At 32.2% G+C, this 21,820-nt stretch overlaps 1 protein-coding gene across 1 annotated transcript; it reads left to right on the top strand.

Annotated features, from left to right (window-relative positions):
• The first annotated feature begins 1,235 nt into the window (after window positions 1–1,235).
• Window positions 1,236–12,134, top strand: LOC127716665 (fibrinogen-like protein A). Its single transcript, XM_052222914.1, has 5 exons — window positions 1,236–1,601; window positions 4,056–4,180; window positions 5,572–5,671; window positions 7,699–7,869; window positions 10,792–12,134. Exons 1-5 carry the CDS (start codon window positions 1,313–1,315, stop codon window positions 11,067–11,069), a joined length of 963 nt encoding a protein of 320 aa, XP_052078874.1. The 5' UTR covers window positions 1,236–1,312; the 3' UTR covers window positions 11,070–12,134.
• Window positions 12,135–21,820: the final 9,686 nt, after the last annotated feature.

Here is a 21,820-nt window from a genome sequence, read left to right as displayed (position 1 = left end):
GTTTGGTGTATCAAATTATAAGCCTGGTACCTTTGATAACTATTTACACCACTGGGTCGATGCCACTGCTGGTGGACGTTTCGTCCCCGAGGGTATCACCAGCCCAGTAGTCAGCACTTCGGTGTTGACATGAATATCAATTATATGGTCTATTTTTATAAATTTACTGTTTGCAAAAGTATGAACTATTCGAAATACTAAGGATTTTCTTACCCCAGGCATAGATCACCTTAGCCGTATTTGGCACAACTTTTTGGAATTTTAGGTCCTCAATGCTCTTTAACTTTATACTTGCTTGGCTTTCTAACTATTTTAATCTGAGCGTCACTGATGAGTCTTATATAGACGAAACGAGCGTCTGGCGTATCAAATTATAAGCCTGCTACCTTTGATAACTATTTACTGGTAGAATTATTTGCAAACATATTTTATCGTCATTTTGATTCTTAAAGAGTTATTTGACTTTGCCTATTTTTAAATTTCTTTGCATTTGCACTGCTATGACACCTTCAGACACACAAATGTATTCCTCCTGTACACAAAGGCGGAAAACTTCTCCGTACGGCATAGAAATGGTTATCAAATGTACCAGGATAATAATTTTATACGCCAGACGCGCGTTTCGTCTACATAAGACTCATCAGTGACGCTCAGATCAAAATAGTTATAAAGCCAAACAAGTACAAAGTTGAAGAGCATTGAACCAAAATTCCAAAAAGTTGTGCCAAATACAGCTAAGGTAATCTATTCCTGGGATAAGAAAATCCTTAGTTTTTCGAAAAATTCAGTTTTGTAACAGGAAATTTATAAAAAATGACCATATAATTGATATTCATGTCAACATCTTTTTTTTATTCAAACCTTTAAATTTCGTAGTAAATGTACAGTAGGTTTGCGTCAGAAACCAGGAACCTCTTAATGTTGAAAAAAACAATCGTGCAGGATCCAACAACAAATTGAATTAAAAAAGTGATACAAAACGCATAAAAGAAAGGTAAACACTGAGCAATATAATGGTGATTCATCAAGTTAAGTCACGAATTTGAATTAAGTGGAAATCAAATTATTTTGAATTATATATTATCACTGATTATATATCTTTTTTTATAATTTTACCAATTATATATAAAAATGAACATTATATATCATTATCTATTTAAGTGGTTGAATGGTAATTTAATGAGATTTCAAAACCAAATTACATGGAGAATTATCACGTGATCTTTATTAAATACAATATTAACGTATATTTGCAATTGTCGTTTGCTTTTGTTTAGTTTTCGACAAACATACTTGAGATTCCTAGTCAACCATGACTTTTGGGAGAATAAGTCCAATATTTTGTGTTTTTGTGTTATTTCTGTATACGGCATTTTGTAATCCAATGGTTTCCATGTCGCTACTTGATGATACAAAAGCTCCGCTTGTAGCCAATCTAGACATGTCAAACATTAAATCTTACATCGATACTGAAATAGATAAACTAGAACAAAAATTAAATGAAACATTTTGGAAGAATGTTGGTACGTTGATATCAAATGACAAAGACTACAATATGAAATTTGAGGATCTGGAAAACAAAATTCAAACTTCACGAAAAAGTAAGTGACGCATGTTCAGTATGGAATTCAAGGTGCTCAAAACATAGAATATTTCATTCGTTTTTCATTGTTTTCAAAGTGAAATTCTGATAGGATATATGTACAAGAAAAGAAATAGACTGACACGAAGTGTCAAACGTAAACCAGTCACATAAATGTGTATTACCATAATCACTGACATTAAATTGTATTAAACAATTTTGTTCACGATTTTATCTTGTAAATTGTATACATTCTTTTTTCAGCTGTATTCAAACAATGCTATTTAGAAACCGACTGCAATCATCTATTGCACACTAGCATTAACGATACCACCTTTACTACACTAGATACGAATCTTAATAATAAAATGCAAGACCCTCAAAAATATGTTTCAATAATTTTGATATCAAAAGTGATGAAGTGATATATTGTAACACAAATTGATACAGATCTAAAATTCTTACAAAATAACAAATACCGTTTACTTTATCAAAGCATGGTAGTTCCATAACATTAGCAAATGAATTTAAAAATTATAACATTACCAATGTAAACGGTGCATAACATATGAACTTTCTAATCATCCATATTCTTATGACTTATCAATTAAATATATACAACACTTCGAAAAAAGTTAAAAAAAACAAAAATATCGAAAAATGGAAAGTTCCTTATCAAACGGAAAAATGAAAAGCAAAAACATATCAAACAAATGGATCACAACTGTCATATTACTGACTTGGAACAGGCATTTTTCTTAAGTAGAAAATTGTGGATTAAACCTGGCTATATAGCTAGCTAAACCTCTCGCTTGTATTATAGTAGCATGCAATTTCATTATATTGACAGCAATGTGTGAACAAATCAAACAGACATAATAGGTTAACATTTAAAAAAATAATGTACAGCAGTAACCATTGTGTTTTAATCTCAATCACTATAAAAACAAACAAATATGTCAAGAAAGAAAAAGCAAAAAGGCATACAGGCAAAGCACATAAGAGGTGCAGATTGTTTGTAACTTTTCGAGAACCGAATTTATATTTATTATCAATTTAACATATATTTCTTTGCGCCAAACGTCACTTGTGTATATTTTATCGCGCTTTTCAATCATATCTTCTAATCATCTATTATCACCTTTACATTGATTACTTTGAATTAAGGTGCACACGTTATAGAACTTGTGAATCATATCTTCCCATAATCTATTATTAGATGTACATATATTAGTTTGAATTAAAGGTATAGATTCTTTTGAGTCATCCTATCTCCCAATCTATTATAAAATAAACATACATGACATTCAATTAAAAATATATATGTTGTAAAGATTTAAATCATCCCCGCTCCTAATCTTTTATGAAATATACACACAAAACCTTGAATTGAACGGGTATGCAGATTCTACGTAGCTTTTAAATCACAACCATTAATTACTTATTTTTGAATAAGCATACAAGCTTTGACTAAAAGTGCATATTTTATGTAGCTTGTGGATCATACATTATACTTAAGAATACATGTATAATTTTGTATATACATAATTTTAACTTTGCATCACACCGAATTCAACATTCATATGATTATACACACTATTTTATGTTACTGAATTCTTAACTGATGACCAAATTATAATTAGATTACAAAAAGAAAACGTTGATTATACTTGTAAAAGAATTTCAGTCAGAAGCGCTCATTTGGACATTTACATTGTCTGAAAATTCTTAACAGAGGAATATTACGTCATTTTCAATCTTTCAGTAAATCTTAAAAGAGGGGCAAATAATACCAGAGTCAAACTTGTAAATCAAAAATAAACTGACAACGCCATGGCTAAAAATGAAAAAGACAAACAGACAAATAATAGTAAACAAGAAACAACAAAGAAGACTAAAGACTGCGCAACACGAACCCCTTCAAAAACATGGGGTGATCTCAGGTGCTCCGGAAGGGTAAGCAGATCCTGCTCCACATGTGGCACCCGTCGTGTTGCTCATGTTATTACAAACCCGGTAAATTAAGATGTATTGACTTCGGTAAATACAGTACCGTTCAGTTGTTTTTTATACAAGTCAGTACGGTGCTGATTTGTACAAGTATATAGCAACTACTGAATACTGAAAGAACCCATATACATTGACTGCAAGATATTGTCTGAACAGTATTGAATTCACCTTAGTGGATCAGTATAAAAAGGAACTTTAACACTTAAAAGTACTTGATGTTAAGTCTTGTAAGGGCTGGTCAGATCGAAATGACTTCCAGACTGAAATGTGTAACTTATGTTAAGATTTAAAATCAAAAGGACAATATAAAAGCAGATGAGTTTTTCTGTTGTTCCGTTGTTTTCCTCTTATGTGTTTTTTTGTGTTTTAGTTTGTAACATGGATTGGTTTTTGCAAAATCGATTCATGACTATTAAACAGGGTATACTAATGTTGCCTTCATTTATAGCATTACTATTTATAGCACACATAATTAAAGATTGCATGGACGTAGCAAGAGGAACTAGTGGTGTATACAGGATATATCCACAGGGAGGGACAGGCTACAATGTTTACTGTGACATGGAAACGGACGGTGGAGGATGGCTGGTTAGTTTGTATTAAACTTCCTGAATTTTGATAGACCCAATTTTGAGAGGATGCAGATTACGTGTCCATGAATCACTTACAGGGATCTGACAACCCTTCATTTTACTTTCTTTTTTGCGTACCGTTCGGGATTCTCTGGTTTTGTCGTAATAAAAGACACCTTAAAATCTTTGAAGATTGAAATTTCATTGAACGACATAATAATCACCTGATCAGAAAGTATTACGGAAGGTTGTCAGGTATTTGTAAGCAAAGCATGGACACATGATCTTTACTTTTATCAAATTTATTAAATGAATTGTTAAGACGCAGAAACTGTACTTTTATTAGATTTTATATCGCCACCATTTTAATTTCAGATTGGAACGATTATAACTGTACAACAACTTAACATCTTTACCGACATTTATCATTCAACATGAGATGAATTTGCGAAACATTGAACTATCCCACTAATATTATTTTTATCTTACTAAGTTTCGGGTCGGTGGTTGCTTATCTCTTTTTAAATCGTGATTTTTTAATCAAGCAGTTTATTTCAATGTACATATGCATTATAGAGTCAAGGCAACTTAAGGGTGTTTGCTTCTGTTGTTTTAGAATTTTTGCCAGATATTTGGAATCTTTTTGGAATCCATGAACTTTGTGCATTTAAAAAAAATGTCCATTAATCCCTACTTTTCTTTCCTGAATGTGATTACATATAGTTAAAAATGTTTTCTTTGAAAGTCTTATAAGATCATTGTTATTTTTTCATCTTCTTTGAAAGAAAAAAGGCGGCAATGTTAAAAGTGTGAAAAATCTAAAGAGAATTATTTCCCGCCAAATTTTCAATGCATTATATCTCAAAAACAAGCACACGGACCCTGCATTTTCTTCTCCTTTTTTCAGTTTCTTCATTTATATACTATCAATTTTTTAACAGTATTTTAAAAAGCTTGTTATTTTGAAAGAGAGAAGCGAACATCCTTAAATAAGAATACACGCAGTCAGTTACTGAAAGCCAGTTCAGAGATTATTATAACAAATACAATGTAGATAATTTGTGTGTCCGAAACGTATTAAAAATGTACCCGATGTGCAGTAGAATTTGGTATATTGTTGAAAAATGTCTAACAGACAACCATACTGCTACACAGTTTATTCAATGTACGCAACATTTTTCAATGTTATTTCTTCATAGACGAAAATTATTACAGTTATATTTTATAATTTAATTCTAAATTCTATTTTAAACCGGAATAAACCATGAAAAAACGTTGATGACGTCACGGTCACATGACTAAATCATGTCTATAGACTTATAAACAAAACAAAGTCAGCCAATCAGAAGACGCGTTACATCCAAAATTAAATTATTGTTACTTACTTTTTTGACTTTCTTCTTCAAGGTTGTTCAAAGACGCTTTAACGGAGAAGTCAATTTTGAAGATAAACTTTGGGACGATTACAAAAATGGATTTGGAGATGTTGCACAAGAGCATTGGCTAGGTTTGTAAAAATATCAATACCTTTCCTTGCGATTTTCTTTGAATAATTCGTTTGTTCATGTATCAGTGTGTGGACGGTTTAATTCACAAGTACCGATATTGGCTGTAAATTCAGTAGTTAAGCGTGCATTTTTATTGCGACGTTTGAAAAATGAACAAAATGCGAGTTCTTATTATTGCGATACTCACTCAGTCGCATTATTCGTATAAATAAAAACCTCCCAATGATTTCTGAATTTACAGTTACTGTTATTGCGTGTCCTTCGTCATGATTTAGAAACATTATTTGACATCAATACATTCGTATAGCATTACATACTCCATTTGTATAGCATTACATACTCCATTTGTATGGCAAAACATACGTACATTCGTATATCATGACACCAGTACATTTATATCATGACACCAGTACATTTATATCATGACACCAGTACATTTATATCATGACACCAGTACATTTATATCATATAACTAAAATACACAAAGCTTTAGAATTACACTTAACAATACGGCTATAGCATAACAATAAACACAACGCTAAGGCATAACACAGGCAGTGATCTATGCAACGGGGAGTTATATAAAAAACCTGCAATCTGTTTTATTTTGCTGAAATTCATATACGGGTTCTTCTTTTGACCTTATTACAGCCATTCTCAAGATAATGTGCATTTGCAGAATTCTTATTTTTTTATTAGTCGTACATGTGGAAATTTAAGAAATAATAGTACAAGAAGTTATTTCCTTTGTTAATGATTCTCCCGCAAACATTACACCATGTATAATGCCTTGTCGTGTAGTTAGAGAAAAGGGAAAGCTATCGAGACAGGAAATTTTCAAATAAAATTGTAGAATCACATGCACGTGTGTGAACTTGACATATAGAATGGGTTGTGTACGCAATACCTCGCATGGCGCCGGAAATGGTGAATATGCAATGAAGTGATCAAACTATTATAACCGAATATTTCATAATATGTATAGAATCATTCTGTACTAATCTGGACAACTCGATATTTGATTTAAAATTATTAGAACAATACAAATAGTTCAAAAAATATGTGGAACCCCGTCTAATCAAGAAAATATGGAGTTAAAGTCTATATAGTAACTTTCTTTCACTTGCAGTATATTTATTTGCCAATTTGCATTTTTTGGCAGCAGAAATATCCTTAAACATTTTTCAGTTTGTATCATTATCAACCATGTCAACCGATTACGCTTTTATTTTTTTAGTAATCCCAATACTTAGGAAAATGTGTTCCCCACACTCACGGTTTGTATGACAATACTGTAAGATACAATGGGTATAATAGCGTTATAGAGTAGAATTTGTGGTGACGTTACAGTAGACATCAATAACGTCTTCGAATATTTTATAATTTTCCGTTACAAATCAAACTTCAAGAAAATATAGCTTGACAACTAGCACGTTTGCTAAGGACTTTTTTTGCACCAATGGATTCTTCGTTTATTTTTGAATCGCATTTCGAATTAAAAAAAAATCTGTTGACCAACGAATTAGAAAATCATGATAAAGTAAAAATATCTGCCGTTTTTTTATGATTTTCCCTATATATCCTTTGTATTTCTGGCGTATCATGCTGTTAGTTTCGACAGCTTGTATCTGAAAAACGAAAACGGTTACCCCTTTTTTTATTTTATATTCTGATGTAGTTTTACAAGCAGAATCCACACGTAAAATTAACAAAAATCTGTTGACTAGTTATATTACGTACACTTCGCCTTAATTGGTATCTGATTTTACAATTTTTACTACAGATTCGTCCATTAATAAAACAAATATCAAAAAACAACTAAATGCCATGTATTTGGTATGCTGATTCGACTATGCATAGTTTGCTCTGTGTTGAATGTCTCTTTGTTGTGACAAGATGAATTCATAAAAACAAGGTTTTACTTTTTTCTTTTCATTTTTCTTCCTCTTTCTGGTTGTTCGTGTTTTTTATTCTCCATTCCTTCCTTAATGACGATCGATATATACAACCTTTTTAACAATTTCAGGTAACGAACGTTTACATCATTTGACCTCTACTGATCAATATGAACTGCGGATCGATTTACTTCATGATGAATTGAAGAAATTTACAGTTTTTGCAAAATATAAACAGTTTTCAGTTGGAAATGAAGATTCAAAGTATGCTTTAACTATTGGCAACTTCACTGGAAATAAAGGTATTTATATATATATTTCATAATTTATAACTAAGATAACACTACATCGTTCCATTGTGGTTACAAATGTAGCTATAAGAAATTCAATGAAATCAAAGCTTGAATTTCAACAACAATTGATTTTCAGAGAATTGAAATGCATGACAAAAATATATTTCAAAAAATAACTTACTTCAGACATGTAAGGATATATATATATATATACCGTTTCGATTCCTAACATCACTGAAGAGACATCAATTGTCGAAATCCGGATATGGTGTACAAAAACCTTTGCACCTTTTGTTTGCGGTATAACATCTTTTCCGCAAGTTTATTGTTTTCTGTTTAGTATTAAATTTATATTTAAGATCCATTTATTACATCGGTGATCCGTTTATTTGGCAATCGCCAATGGCAGTCAGCAGGGTTTAAGAACATTTGTTGTTCGACCTGTTAGTCAAATGCGTTTTGTTAAAATATACTTTTTCACTCTTTTGGTCTTTTGGAAAATGTTGTTTGTGCTGTATTTAGACCCCTCTAACAAGAAATTTGGTTTGCATGCACACGTATAAAAATTGCGGTTTTTATCCAACGCAATCATAGGTTTGAACGTTGTTTTCAATTTAGACTTGTTTATATATATATATATATATAAATATATAAGCATGCACACGTATAAAAATTGCGATTTTTATCAAACGCAATCATAGGTTTGAACGTTGTTTTCAATTTAGACTTATATATATATATATATATGTAGGACGCGGAGGTGCGATGGGAACGCTGAAGTGCAATGGTCACTCTGAAGTGCGATGGCCTACGCCGAAGTGCGATGGTCCTTTCACTGCAGTGCGATGGTTTTGCATTATGTTTGGACAATGTAACGTTTTCAAATACAAAGTTATTAAATTAAATGGCTCCGTGTTGAAGACCATACTTTGACCTATAATGGTTTACTTTTACAAATTTAGACTTTGATGGTGAGTTGTCTCATTGGCACTCATACCACATCTCATATCTACAAAGGCAGGATAATAAGAGTTTGTAAATTAAGGTTTCATACGTACAAAGGAAAGGAAACAGAATGAAACGAACGATTCAAATCCCGAACAGTTTTGAGCATTAGAGGTTGGGGTTACAAACATATGTCAAACTAAGTCAGACAACAAACCATATTGGAAAAGGCGATTAAAAGATGATCTTGGTCTGCAGATGGGCTAACCAGTGTTTGAGGAAGCATGTACATGTATAATTCATACAGAAAACGTTTTGTAAGACAAATACAATGTTTTGCTCTTAATATTATTTTTTACTTCTCTTCAAGTAAACATCACATAATTTTGAGTGGACAACTTAATAATAAAATAAAATTAATTATTAACAATGTTTTCGTGATATCAAGTAGCTATAATTTTGTTTTATTCTTGAGATGAAACCTGCTTTGTAAGGAAACACGCAATCTCAATAATTCTATTGTGCGTATATACAGTATTTATCTTCTGCAATAGACTTTGTTCATATTACCGACTTTTGACTCCGGTTGATATCATTTTCGACAGGTTACCTAAGACATCCTGGTACTCGGTCAATTAAGAGTAGTCATAATAAGTAAAATCAAGCTGTAATTCTTGGAGAAAATATACTGCTTTATATTTTCTTTACATGACAAACTCCTTTACTTATTATTACTTCTTTTAATTGACCGAGTACCAGGGTGTCGTAGGTAACCTGTCGAAAAATAATATAAACCGGAGTCAAAAGTCGGTCATATGAGAATAGTCTATTGGTTAGGCCAAAATAAACCTGAATGGTCAAAACTTGGTTTACTTTTCAATTTCTGATACTAAGTAGAAAGCAGATAATTCTCAACCTTTTTTTAAAGAAAAAGCGTCACGTTTCCCTATATATGAGTCAAGCATAAATGTTCTTGTTGTTTTTATTTCTTAAAAACCTTAATATGATATTAGATAAATAGATAAATGAGTGTTGTGAGCAATTTTCTGTGCTATGGCATGACAAGAACAAGTTACTAGTACATTTGACAAAATTAAATGTGTCCTGCTAAGTTAGTACATTAGACGTCTCAGTTAGACCATCGCACTTCGGCGTACCCACCAACGCACTTCATCGTATCTAACAACAAGTTGGCGTCAAAATGTCACCATCGCACTTCAGCGTGAACCATCGCACTTTAGCGTGACCATCGCAGTTCGGAGTACCATCGCGGTTCCGAGTCCTATATATATATATATTATAGTAAGACCTAAGTGGTAGAGTGGTTTTGTGTGTCGGATATAGTGCAAGGCGATTTGGTGCCACAATATCTCAGTAGGATGGGTTCGAATCCCGACGAGTGAAAAACAATAAAAATTAGCGATCGCAAATTTACAGATCTAACATTGTTGGGCTGATGTTTTGACGAATTATATATATATATAATAGGTTTAGACAAATTATATATATATATATATATATAATAGGTTTAGACGAATTATATATATATATATATATATATATTCGTCTAAACATAGCCTAACAATGTTAGATCTGTTAATTTGCTTTCGCAAATTCGTTGTTCTTCCCTCGCAGGGATTCGAATTCATGCTACTGAGATATCGTGACACCAAATCGCCTGCACTGTATCCGATGCGCTAGACCACTCGAACACCTGGGCTTCACAATAATACAGCTTTCGGTGGCCAGGTGTTACCTTTCCTCGTCAGTTTTAATCTAGCGTCGTAATACAATACATGATATGTAAGGCATGAAGATGGAATTGTTACAGATCAGCTGAAATATCTATTGTAAAGGATCCTACAAATTAATGCAAGATACAGTCACAGAAATAATAATATTTATAGTAGGTCTGAACTAGTGACAACTCTATAACAGATTTCAATTATCTACTCATTCTTCGTATTCTTTTTTTTTATTTTTTAGTGCCGTCAATAATTACAATGAATGGTCTACAAGATTTTTTTGAAAGACAAACAAAGTTTACAACTCCAGACATTGACAACATTGATAACAGTTCGCTAAATTGTGCTGATAGCGAATACTTCGAACAAAAACGAGGAGGATGGTGGTTTCTTCCCAAATGTGAGACTTCATATTTGAATGGTCAATACCGAAACGGTATGAGATGGTCCTATATGCTGTTTTACAATAGACATGCGTGGTTAATGAGAGAAAGCCGAATGATGATTCGACGCTTGTGATCAGTAAATCATGATTTGTTTTAATTTAGCTGAATATATTAAGGATGTTCGCTATTATTGTTTTGGGATTTTTGTCAGATTTTCTGAATACTCTTGTTTTATCCATTTGAATGCCTTAAAAAAATTTGCCCATTGACCTCCATATTTTTAATAAATCTTTTATATGTATAATTATAAGTCATCTGTAATAGTCTTTTAAAATCTTTATTATTTTTTAATAGTTTTTGAGAACTTAACTTGCCAATGATAAAGCAATGAAAAATCAAAAGAGAACATTTTCCCGCCAATATTTCAAAGGCTAATATCTCGAAAACAAGCACACGGACCTATATATTTTTTTCGCTCTTTTGGTTCCTATATTAATCCCCTATCAATATATTATAATGTTATGAAAAGCTTGTTATTTTGAAACTGAGTAGCGAACTTTCTTAATTAGTGTGTAAAGGCAATTCAAGGCATGGCATTTTATATTTGATGTATATTTTGTTATGTTATTGTACAATGTAAAATCAATATATAATTATATAGAATTATCGTTCTTATATGTTAAACATCTTCTCTCAATCATAAAATGGTGAACTAGAGCTGTAAATCTGTCATCTGATGTTGTTATTACTTATTAACAAACATATGCTTAAAAAACAGTAAAGATGATAATACACAATGTGTCTAGTTTCTGATATTAACAGGAATAAATTGATTTGTATCCCTAATTATTAAAACGGGTGAAGGGAAGTTTGTCCTGTACCAAGTCAGGAAAATGGCCATTGTTATATTATAGTTCGTTTCTGTGTGTGTTACATTTTAATGTTGTGTTTTTGTTGTGTCGTTGTTCTCCTCTTATATTTGATGCGTTTCCCTCAGTTTTAGTTTGTAACCCGGATTTGTTTTTATCTCTATCGATTTATGAGTTTCGAACAGCGGTATACTACTGTTACCTTTATTTGTGATGTTATATTTCCCTACTTATCAAAAATTAATTGAAATTTTGAATAATCTTTCTATAATTTTTATTTTGTATTACATATATATATTTGTAATTAAATAAATATTCACATTCATAAATATTGATAAATGTTGTGTATTTACTATGAATTCCTTAATGCAACAATTGCTACATATTTGCAAGAGAACGAAAACGAATAATAATGCAATTCGTTTGTAACTATAATTTTCATTGGACGTTGACATATATTTTGAAGTGTAAGATTCCACGTTTTACCAGTCCGTAACTAAGAAAGCCACCATTTTGAATTCCGTTTTTGTTTTGGGATTATTTTAATTTCTTACAATATAAATAAATAAATCACATTTTGTTTTTGTCAACATTGAAACCATTCTGAAGTGTAGGAAAGGTATAGAGACGTCACAAAACCAGGTTCAACCCACCATTTTTCTTAAAATGTCCTGTACCAAGTCAGAAATATGGCAATTGTTAATTATAATCATGTCGTAATGTTCTATTGTATTGTTTATTTTTGTATTTCTCTGTCCTGTATGTTCATCCATTTTATTTGTATTGTAGTCCTGTCATGTAATGTTGTCATTTTAGTGTTCTATTTAACATTACTTTAAAATCGGGAGGTTTGGCTTGCCACAAAACCAGGTTCAACCCACCATTTTCCTTTAAAATATCCTGTACCAAGACATAAATATGTACTTTCATCCAAGCATATCTTGGATGCGCAGGATGAAGATCATTCTTAGAATATGAGTCTGAGACTCGAAAGTAATGAATAAGCTTAACTTCTCTGTTAGGGGTGAAGTTAACATGTAATAACTCTGTTTAAAGAAACAAACTATAACCACCAGACCATAGATTGCCAGTAACCTTGACCCTATTATATAAACACATGTTCAATAATAACTGGTCGTAATTCAAAGTAAGTTTGTGTCGACCACGAAACCCATAGGAAAAGGGTGGGTCTGACTTTAAATCCCTAGGGTGGGAATTAATTACTTTCGAGACTCAGGCTCATATTCTAAGAAGGACCTTCATCCTGCACATCCAAGATATGCTTGGATGAAGGAACATTCTTATTCATATTTCGCCTTTCGAGCTCAAGTAGTGTAGACACAAACTAAAAACAAAATTCATACAAATGCCACATTTAATAAAGCATAAACAATCACAAGATCATCCAGTTATTACGGCAGAAGAAAAGTCCTAAGTGCCGGTATAATTCAATTCCCTGTTATAGAACTTATAAATGATTCCGCACATGTCCAGTTAGCTGTTGCCATAATGTCTTTAATAGAATATCCTGAAGCTAATGCAGCTGAAGTAGAGGCACCTCTAAATGAGTGAGCCTTAAAAATGTCGATAACAATGCCTGCTAAAAGTAAAACTGTCTTTATCCATCTAGATAATGTAGAAGTTGAACATTTACGAAAAGTTGCATAAGAAATAAACAAACAAGATGTCTTCCTGACATCTTTTGTACGCAAAACATTATTAATCATTTTCTTAACAACACAAAGTTCTGGTTTATCAAAAAGCTTGAACATCACATTAGGCAGACTAAAACCAGGTCTAGTAGTTTTCAAAAGTTCCTGTATATGAAAAACTCTAGTGCCTTGTCTTTGACTAAAAGACATACAATATAAATCTAGAGCTGATAAAGATTGTGCCCTAGCAGCTGTAGTCAAGGCAGCTAAATACACAAGTTTAAAAGTCAAAGTCTTCAACGTTAAATCCTCCAAAGGATATAAAGAACTTAAAAAAGTTAGCACTAAATTCACATCCCAAGTGAAAGAGTATCTTGCTCTTGGCGGATTCAGGTTAAAGCAACTTTTCAACATACAGTCAACAAAAAACAAATTTAGTAACATCTACTCCAAAAAAGGATAAAGTCTGTGTCAACATAGACCGAGTAGTGTTTAACACTGAATATGAAAAGTTACTGTTTTTCAAAAAAATTTAAATAATCTATAACATCCTTTTCAGATGGTCGAAAGAAATTGGTTTTCCTTTGAACACACCAAATAACGAATTTTCTCCAAGAAAATTGGTATTGCTTGATTGTAGAAGATGCAATGATGACATCTGCAGCTGATTCTGAAAATCCTCTATCAATGAGCGATTTCCGGATACAATACACACGGTTAAATTAAGTCTCTTCCTTAATTGATGGCAGTCTCCTGTATGTGGCATCATTACCAAATCTTTGTGTTGAGGCAGTCTAACTGGCAAAGAAATTAACATTGGTATTAGCAAAGAAAACCAACTTTGTGCAAGCCAAAAAGGAATGATCAAAATAGCCTTCTCAACTTTGTCACTAATAATTTTCATTAAAATTTTCCCGAACAAAGTAAAAGGTGGGAAAATATATGGTCTAAAATTAGACCATGAAAAAGTAAAAGCATCTACAAAAGTAGCTTGTGGGTCAAAAGACCACGAAGCTAATCTAGGGATTTGAAAATTCAAACGTGAAGCAAACAAATCAATGTTTGAAAAATAGAAATGTTTACAAATTCTATCAAAGATTTCTACTTTCAATTGCCACTCTGTGGAGTCTGTAAAATTCTAGACATATGATCAACATCAAAATTTTCTGTTCCAGGAATATACTGAGCTGTGATAAAAATATCCCTTTTTGAACACCAAGCCCAAATTTCTGCAGCAAGCCTGTCAAGTGACAATGAGGTCATGCTTCACATTTCATTAATATAAGCTACTGCAGTTGCATTGTCTGATTGTATACCAATATGGCATGAGTTTTTGTGACTAGAAAAGGCCCTTAAAGAGAAAAATATAGCCAACAATTCTAAATAATTTATATGAAATGAGCGTTCTGACAAGCTCCATCTACCACCAGCAAATTGTCCTTCAAAATTTGGATCCCCAACCTTCTAATGAGGCATCAGTTTCAATTCAAAAATTTATTTGTATGGGTCTTATCAGCTTTTCTTTTTCAGATTTTAAATTGTTGACCAACCAAAAGATTTCAATTTTTGACTCTTGTGTGATAATAATTTCAGAGTCAAAATCACCATAAGAACTATTCAGTGCTTCAAGTTTATTTCTCTCCATGTTTCTGTAATGTAATGGTCCAACAGATACTGCATTAAAAGCATGTACAACAAGACCAATAAATGATGCAAAGCATCTTACAGTATCACACTTCTGTTGAAGAATAATCTTCCCAAATGATATAATTTTGTCTATTTTCTCATCTGTCAGAAAAATCTTAAATAACTCAGTATCAATAATGAGACCAAAGAAAACAATTCGTTTTGAAGGAATAAGGACAGACTTCTTATAATTTATTCTAAATCCAAGTGCATCAAGCTTCTGCACTATTTTTTCTGTATTTACAATACAACTTTCTAAATTCTGTTCCATAATAAGAGAATCATTGATGTAATAAATACATCTAATGCAATTTTTTCGAAAAAATGCATAGACAGGTTTTAAAACCTTAGTAAAAACTCTTGGTGCAGAAGCAAATCCAAAACAAAGAACCTGAAATTCATATAAATGCCCCTTCCACATGAACGCAAGTATTTCTTACAATCATTATTGATACTAATACTAAAATAGGCATCTCTGAGATCTATGGATGTTAGATAATCATCCCTGTGAATGACATCTAAAACAAATGATAAATGTTCCTGCTTAAAATGATGATAAGTCACAAAATTGTTTCAATTTCATAAATTGATAACAGGCCTTGAAGACCCATCTTTCTTAGAAACTATGAAAATATTGGAAATAAACTGGTTCTCCAATGACTCAACTTCTTTAATAGCCCCTTTAGCTAATAATTTTCGGACTTTTTCTGAAATTATTACATCCTTATTTAAAGGAAAATGTATTTTATTCATAAAAGATGAACCTTGTGGCACAACATCAAATTCAATTTTATAACCATTTCTTACTGTATCTAATATCCAGAGATCACTTGTAATATTTTCCCATTCGGGATAATTAAGTTCTCCAACCTTAAATATTGTCGAAAATGGTTGTTCTGGTAGAACCATCTCTGAGAGTTGTGACCTCTTTAAGATCCTCTGTTTCCTGTCGGGAAACCTCTCCCTCTGCTTCTTAGGGAGGGGAATTGCCGTCCGCCCTGTTGGCCGACAGGGCCTCTGGAGTTTAAAGACATATATTGGTCTCTACTATAGCTGCTTTGGGATTTCCAAAGCAAAATCATAATCATAAAGTTCAACCTGTTGAACAACAGGTTGAGATACTGGTACATTAATCTCACTAAGAGGAGCCCTAAAGGCATCTGAAAACCCTAATGCAGGGTCAAAAGAAGTTTAAAAATCAACTGGGGCTGGACTATCATCAGCCCTAGCACAAACTTCAGAAGGAGGTACATATACAGTATCATCGAAGTAGTCCAGATCAAAATCTTGAACCGCATCTGCATTTATGTTAGCCTCTAAAGGCAAAATTGGAGTGTTAGAGGATACAGCAGCAGGGTTCTCTAAAACTTCTGCTTGAATAGAAGATCGAGAAACTGTCTCACACCTAGGGGTCCCTACAGACTCTTTCCCACATTTATTTATAATTCCTCTAAAAAGATGAGTCAAAGTGTCAACAGACTTGCCCATTGTAGATATGCCCATCTTATCCCTCAACACTGATAACTCCTCTGGAGAAAATCCTCAACTATAGGAGATTTAGCAGCTTTACTAGTAGCACTAGTAGATTGAGCCTTCCTTTTTAGGTTTTTTGGAGGGTTTATACAAACTACTAAGTCAGGAATCTGATGTTCAGTAGTTGTCGTTTGTTGATGTGGTTCATAAGTGTTTCTCGTTTCTCGTTTTTTATATAGATTAGACCGTTGGTTTTCCAGTTTGAATGGTTTTACACTAGTAATTTTTGGCGCCCTTTATAGCTTACTGTTCGGTGTGCGCCAAGGCTCCGTGTTGAAGACCGTACTTTGACCTATAATGGTTTACTTTGTTAAATTTTGACTTGGATGGAGACTTGTCTCATTGGCACTCATACCACATCTTCTTATATCTACCTCTAGTTTTCCTATTAAACTCATATTTTTTTTATTTCATCAGCAACGTAGAGATGCTGAAAATCATAGCCATCGGGTTCATTAATTCCAATATCATTTTCATCATCTTGCAAAAGCAATACATCTCCATTTTCAAATTCAGTCATTGTAATAAAATAGTGTGTACCTGTGCAGTTAAAACAAGTGCTAATTCTGAAGAGTACAAACGATATTCAGTTAAAAAGAAAAACACCTGTATTTATCTACCTGTTTAACAAACGGGAGTAAATAAATAAAGTAACAAATTTGCCGTACAGCGTAGGATCATAATGTTAGTTGAGGACGATGGTGACCGATCGTAACATTGCAAGGAACACTTATTAAATATTACCCACAACGCTTCACATCGGTGAATTTGAATCTATAAAAGCCATTTGAATGTAAAACAAATATTCCCTTATTGTTAAATTCTGTTTTCAAATCGTTTGGCGATTAAACCCTTTCTTGGTCCATTTATACATCATTGTACATTGGTACAAGGGGATTATCGGAAAGATCCAATGGAGATGGTTGATTGTCGAGTTTAAAAGTCAGAGTTTAGAAAATGAACTACTAGATTTGTTCGGACGACAGAAAAAGCTTAATCCCAGACATGTACAACATTGATGGCAATTTAAAAACTGTGTCACTGTGACTTGACTATGGGTGTTACTGTTTACCTGTATCTATTGTTCAACCAGATTGAAACATTGACAATACAATACGGATATTTAAATTGACCAGTTGGTATTGTTAGATTTAAATCTACCTTGATGCTACCTGTACAGTTTTTTATTCACCTAACCCAAAATTTCAGCATGCTTTTTTCCTGAAATTTTTCATGACCTAGGATTATTCTATCAAAATATTGAAAGGGTAGAAATATATATGGTTTTCATTGTTTTAAATCCCCAGTATTCATAATATTTCTAAAATTTACAAAAACATCTCAATCAGTAAAATATTTTATTAACTGCATATTAATATGTATGAAAATTAAAACTGTTTACATAATAAACGATTCTTTAAATATTTAGCCCTCATACATAGTATTGTCCAGGTGTCAATGAAACAAGAAAGAGCTATCCAGGTGTTTTCAGTTTTAATTTTCAGATGGATTATTTGTTGTGCATTTCTTTATAATGTCCCTTCAAGATTTTCATTTTGGATTATGATATTTGAGATATTTGAAATCTATTGGAATCAATGTGCATAACATATTGGATTCATTGTATTTGAATTCAATTCTCAGATGCCTTTTTATAGTAATTTTGCTTCATAAAATGTGACTTGTTTTTCCAAGAATGGATTGTCATGAAGGTATCAAGAAGGAATAAATTCATTCAAAATGTGTTGTGTGGCTTTAATATTGGAGTATCCCTTGCAGTGTTTTTCTTTGAAATCTATTATTAGAGGACTTTTGTGCAAAAAATATTGTGTTCACTCAAGGCAATTCAATTTGCACAATATAGATTAAGTTATCTAAAAGGTTATAAAAAATCAAAACTTGAATGCAAGAAGGAGAAATAATTTCAACATGTTTCTGTGGCTTTAAATGCAATTTTGAAAACATTCATTATAAATTTTGAGATATATTATAAGAGTGATTCACCTGTTGAAATGGGATATATATATATCATGGAAATGAAACAAAATGTTAAATTCCTATAGTGGATATAGTCTAAAGTGAAAAGAAAAAGTAAAATATTCCAAAATATTCCTAATGTTTGGATAACGTGAATGTGAAATTGGAAATAATCGTTATAAAGTTCTGGATCTAATATTGTTTAATTGGAACATATACTTTGGTAAATGAAATAAAAACTCAATATTGTGGATATAGTAATATAGTAAATACAATTGTTCATTCAAATATAATTTTGACATTTCAATATGAATACGCATAAACAATTTGTACAAGGAACATGTAAATAAGTGTAAAAACAAATTTCTAAATGAAGGAATGCACACAGTTATTCTGGTGTTTATTAATCCTGAAAATACGTCAAGTACCGGTAGTGCAGATTTCGAGAGAAGCAAAAACAAATTATTTCCCATTAGAAAAAGCCAAAAACATATTAAAAAGTGTTTTCTTTTCAACAATATACAAGAAATCCAAGCATTTATAGTATTTGACTATGAAAACATTAAGAGGAAATGAAGTGAGTTATACGACATGCAATTAAATTCCCTGCAAAAAAGCATAGAGTCTTGATCTGGCTTGCTTACTCTTAAAATTTTGAATGACAGTAAAATAAAAATCTCTTTTTACTTCTAAATGTTGTTTTTTTTTGGCATTTATTACCAATTATTTTAGGGAAAACATCCATTTCCATAACAAAAAAAACTAATATCAGTTTATTTCTTTACCTGTTTTTGGATTCTCTAATAAAAACATTAGAAAAGGATTTTTTTTATTAAATTCGCAGTTTTTAGTTAATATAAGAACATGAAATAAGTTTGCGTCTAGTTATCATATATAAGTGGTCTTATTCTAGCATCATTCATACCATATAAACTAATTTAGAATGAAAACATTATAATGTTATTCAACAAAGATAAAAATTGAAGTCTTGGTGCCACATTTATAAGTTGTGAAAAACCTATCTCAGTTATACTTCAACAGTAACAATTAAACAGGTGAAGTGATATGACAGCATCCAGGTAGACTCTAAATTAAAATACAGATGTTCAGTCTGTAATTCGAGGTGCTTAAAACTTAGAACATTTCCTTCTTTTTAATTTTTTTCAAAGTGAAATTGTTATTGGATACATGTACAAGAATGGACAAGAAGTGTCAAAAGCAAAGCTTGTCAAATTAATGTGTCGATGCCACTGCTGGTGGACGTTTCGTCCCCGAGGGTATCACCAGCCCAGTAGTCAGCACTTCGGTGTTGACATGAATATCAATTATATGGTAATTTTTTATAAATTTACTGTTTGCAAAAGTATGAATTATTCGAAATACTAAGTTTCTTATCCCAGGCATAGATTACCTTAGCCGTATTTGGCACAACTTTTTGGAATTTTGGGTCCTCAATGCTCTTCTTCTTTGTACTTGTTTTTGGCTTTCTAACTGTTTTGATCTGAGCGTCACTGATGAGTCTTATGTAGATGAAACGCGCGTCTGGCGTATTAAATTATAAGCCTGGTACCTTTGATAACTATTAGCATGTCGAAATGTACTACTGTATTGTTTATTTGTGTATTTCTCTGTCCTAAATGTTCTTGCATTTATTTGTACTGTAGTCCTGTCATGTTATGTTGTCATTTTAGTGTTATATTTAACATTGCCATAAAAGCGCGAGGTTTGGCTAGCCACAAAACCAGGTTCAACCCACCATTTTTTTCTTAAAATGTCCTGTACCAAGTCAGGAAAATGGCAGTTGTTATCTTATAGTTCGTTTCTGTGTGTGTTACATTGTCGTTTGGTTTTTTGTTGCACTCTAGTGTTTCTGTTGCTTCGTTGTTTTCCTCTTAAAGTTGATGTGTTTCCCTCGTGTTTAGTTTGTAACCCAGATTTATTTTCTCTCAATCAATTTATGACTTTCGAACAGCGGTATACTACTGTTGCTTTTATTATACTTGTAAAAGAATTTCAGTTAGAAGCGCTTATTTAGATTGTAACATCGTCTGAAAATTCGTAACAAAAAATATCACGTCATGCTCAGGCTTACAGTGAATTTTCAGATTTATTGACTGTGGTAAATTCAGAACTGTTCAGAAGCTTTTCAGACAATTCAGTATCAAGTTTATCAGCAAAGGTATATAACAACTACTGAACAGTCGGAATATAAACTGAAAGAACCGATATTAATTGACTGCAAAATATTGTCTGAATAGTATTGAATTCACCTCAGTGGATAAGTCTGAAAAGGGACTCTTACTTGATGTTTTAATGTTCTATTTTGTAAAGGCTGGTCAGATCAAAATGACTGTTTCAAACTGAAATGTGTAACTAAAACCAAAAGGACAATATGACAGCAGGAGGGTGTTGCTGTTGTTCCGTTGTTTTTCTCTGATGTGTTTCTTTTAGTTTTAGTTTGTAACACGGATTGGTGTTTGCTAAATCGATTTATGACTATTAAACAGCGGTATACTACTGTTGCATTTATTTTTTAGCATTACTATTTATAGCAAACACTATTAAAGATTGCATTGACGTAACAAGAGGACGAAGTGGTGTATACAGGGTAAATCCAGAGGGAGGGACAGGATACAATGTATACTGTGACATGGAAACGGACGGTGGAGGATGGCTGGTTAGTTTGTATTAGACTTTCTGAATTTGAATATCCCCGCATTTAATGGAAATACAGATCACGTGTCCACGCTTCGCTAACAGGAATCTGACAACCCTTCATTTTACTTTCTGTTTTGTTGTACAGTTTTTATCGTTCCAATCTGTAATTTAAATGGCGGCGATATAAAATCTGATAAAAGTACAGTTTCTGCGTCTAAACAATACAAATAATAAATTTACTTCAGTGTTTCTGTTATTTCGTTGTTTTCCTCTTATAGTTGATGTGTTTCTCTCGGTTTTAGTTTGTAACTCGGCTTTGTTTTCTATCAATCGACTTATGACTTTTGAACAGCGGTATACTTCTGTTACCTTTATTTGTGGACCTTTCGTGATTCTCTGGTTTTGTCGTAATGAAAGACACCTTTAAACCTTTGAAGATTGAAATGTCATTTACCGACATAATAATCACCTAAACAGAAAGTATAACGGAGAGATGTCAGATCCTTGTA

Source organism: Mytilus californianus, unplaced genomic scaffold, assembly GCF_021869535.1.
Source record: "Mytilus californianus isolate M0D057914Y unplaced genomic scaffold, xbMytCali1.0.p SCAF_9, whole genome shotgun sequence".
Taxonomy (NCBI): Eukaryota; Metazoa; Mollusca; class Bivalvia; order Mytilida; family Mytilidae; genus Mytilus; species Mytilus californianus.
The sequence above is the reverse complement of the archived record's forward strand: the minus strand, read 5'-3'. Positions and strand labels throughout refer to the sequence as shown.

Excerpts from the sequence above, each read along its gene's own strand:
- LOC127716665 (XM_052222914.1), top strand. The coding sequence starts at position 1,313 with ATGACTTTTGGGAGAATAAGTCCAATATTTTGTGTTTTTGTGTTATTT. Across the intron at positions 1,602-4,055 it reads AATTCAAACTTCACGAAAAA|CACACATAATTAAAGATTGC; the intron begins GTAAGTGACGCA and ends TACTATTTATAG. Across the intron at positions 7,870-10,791 it reads CAACTTCACTGGAAATAAAG|TGCCGTCAATAATTACAATG; the intron begins GTATTTATATAT and ends TTTATTTTTTAG.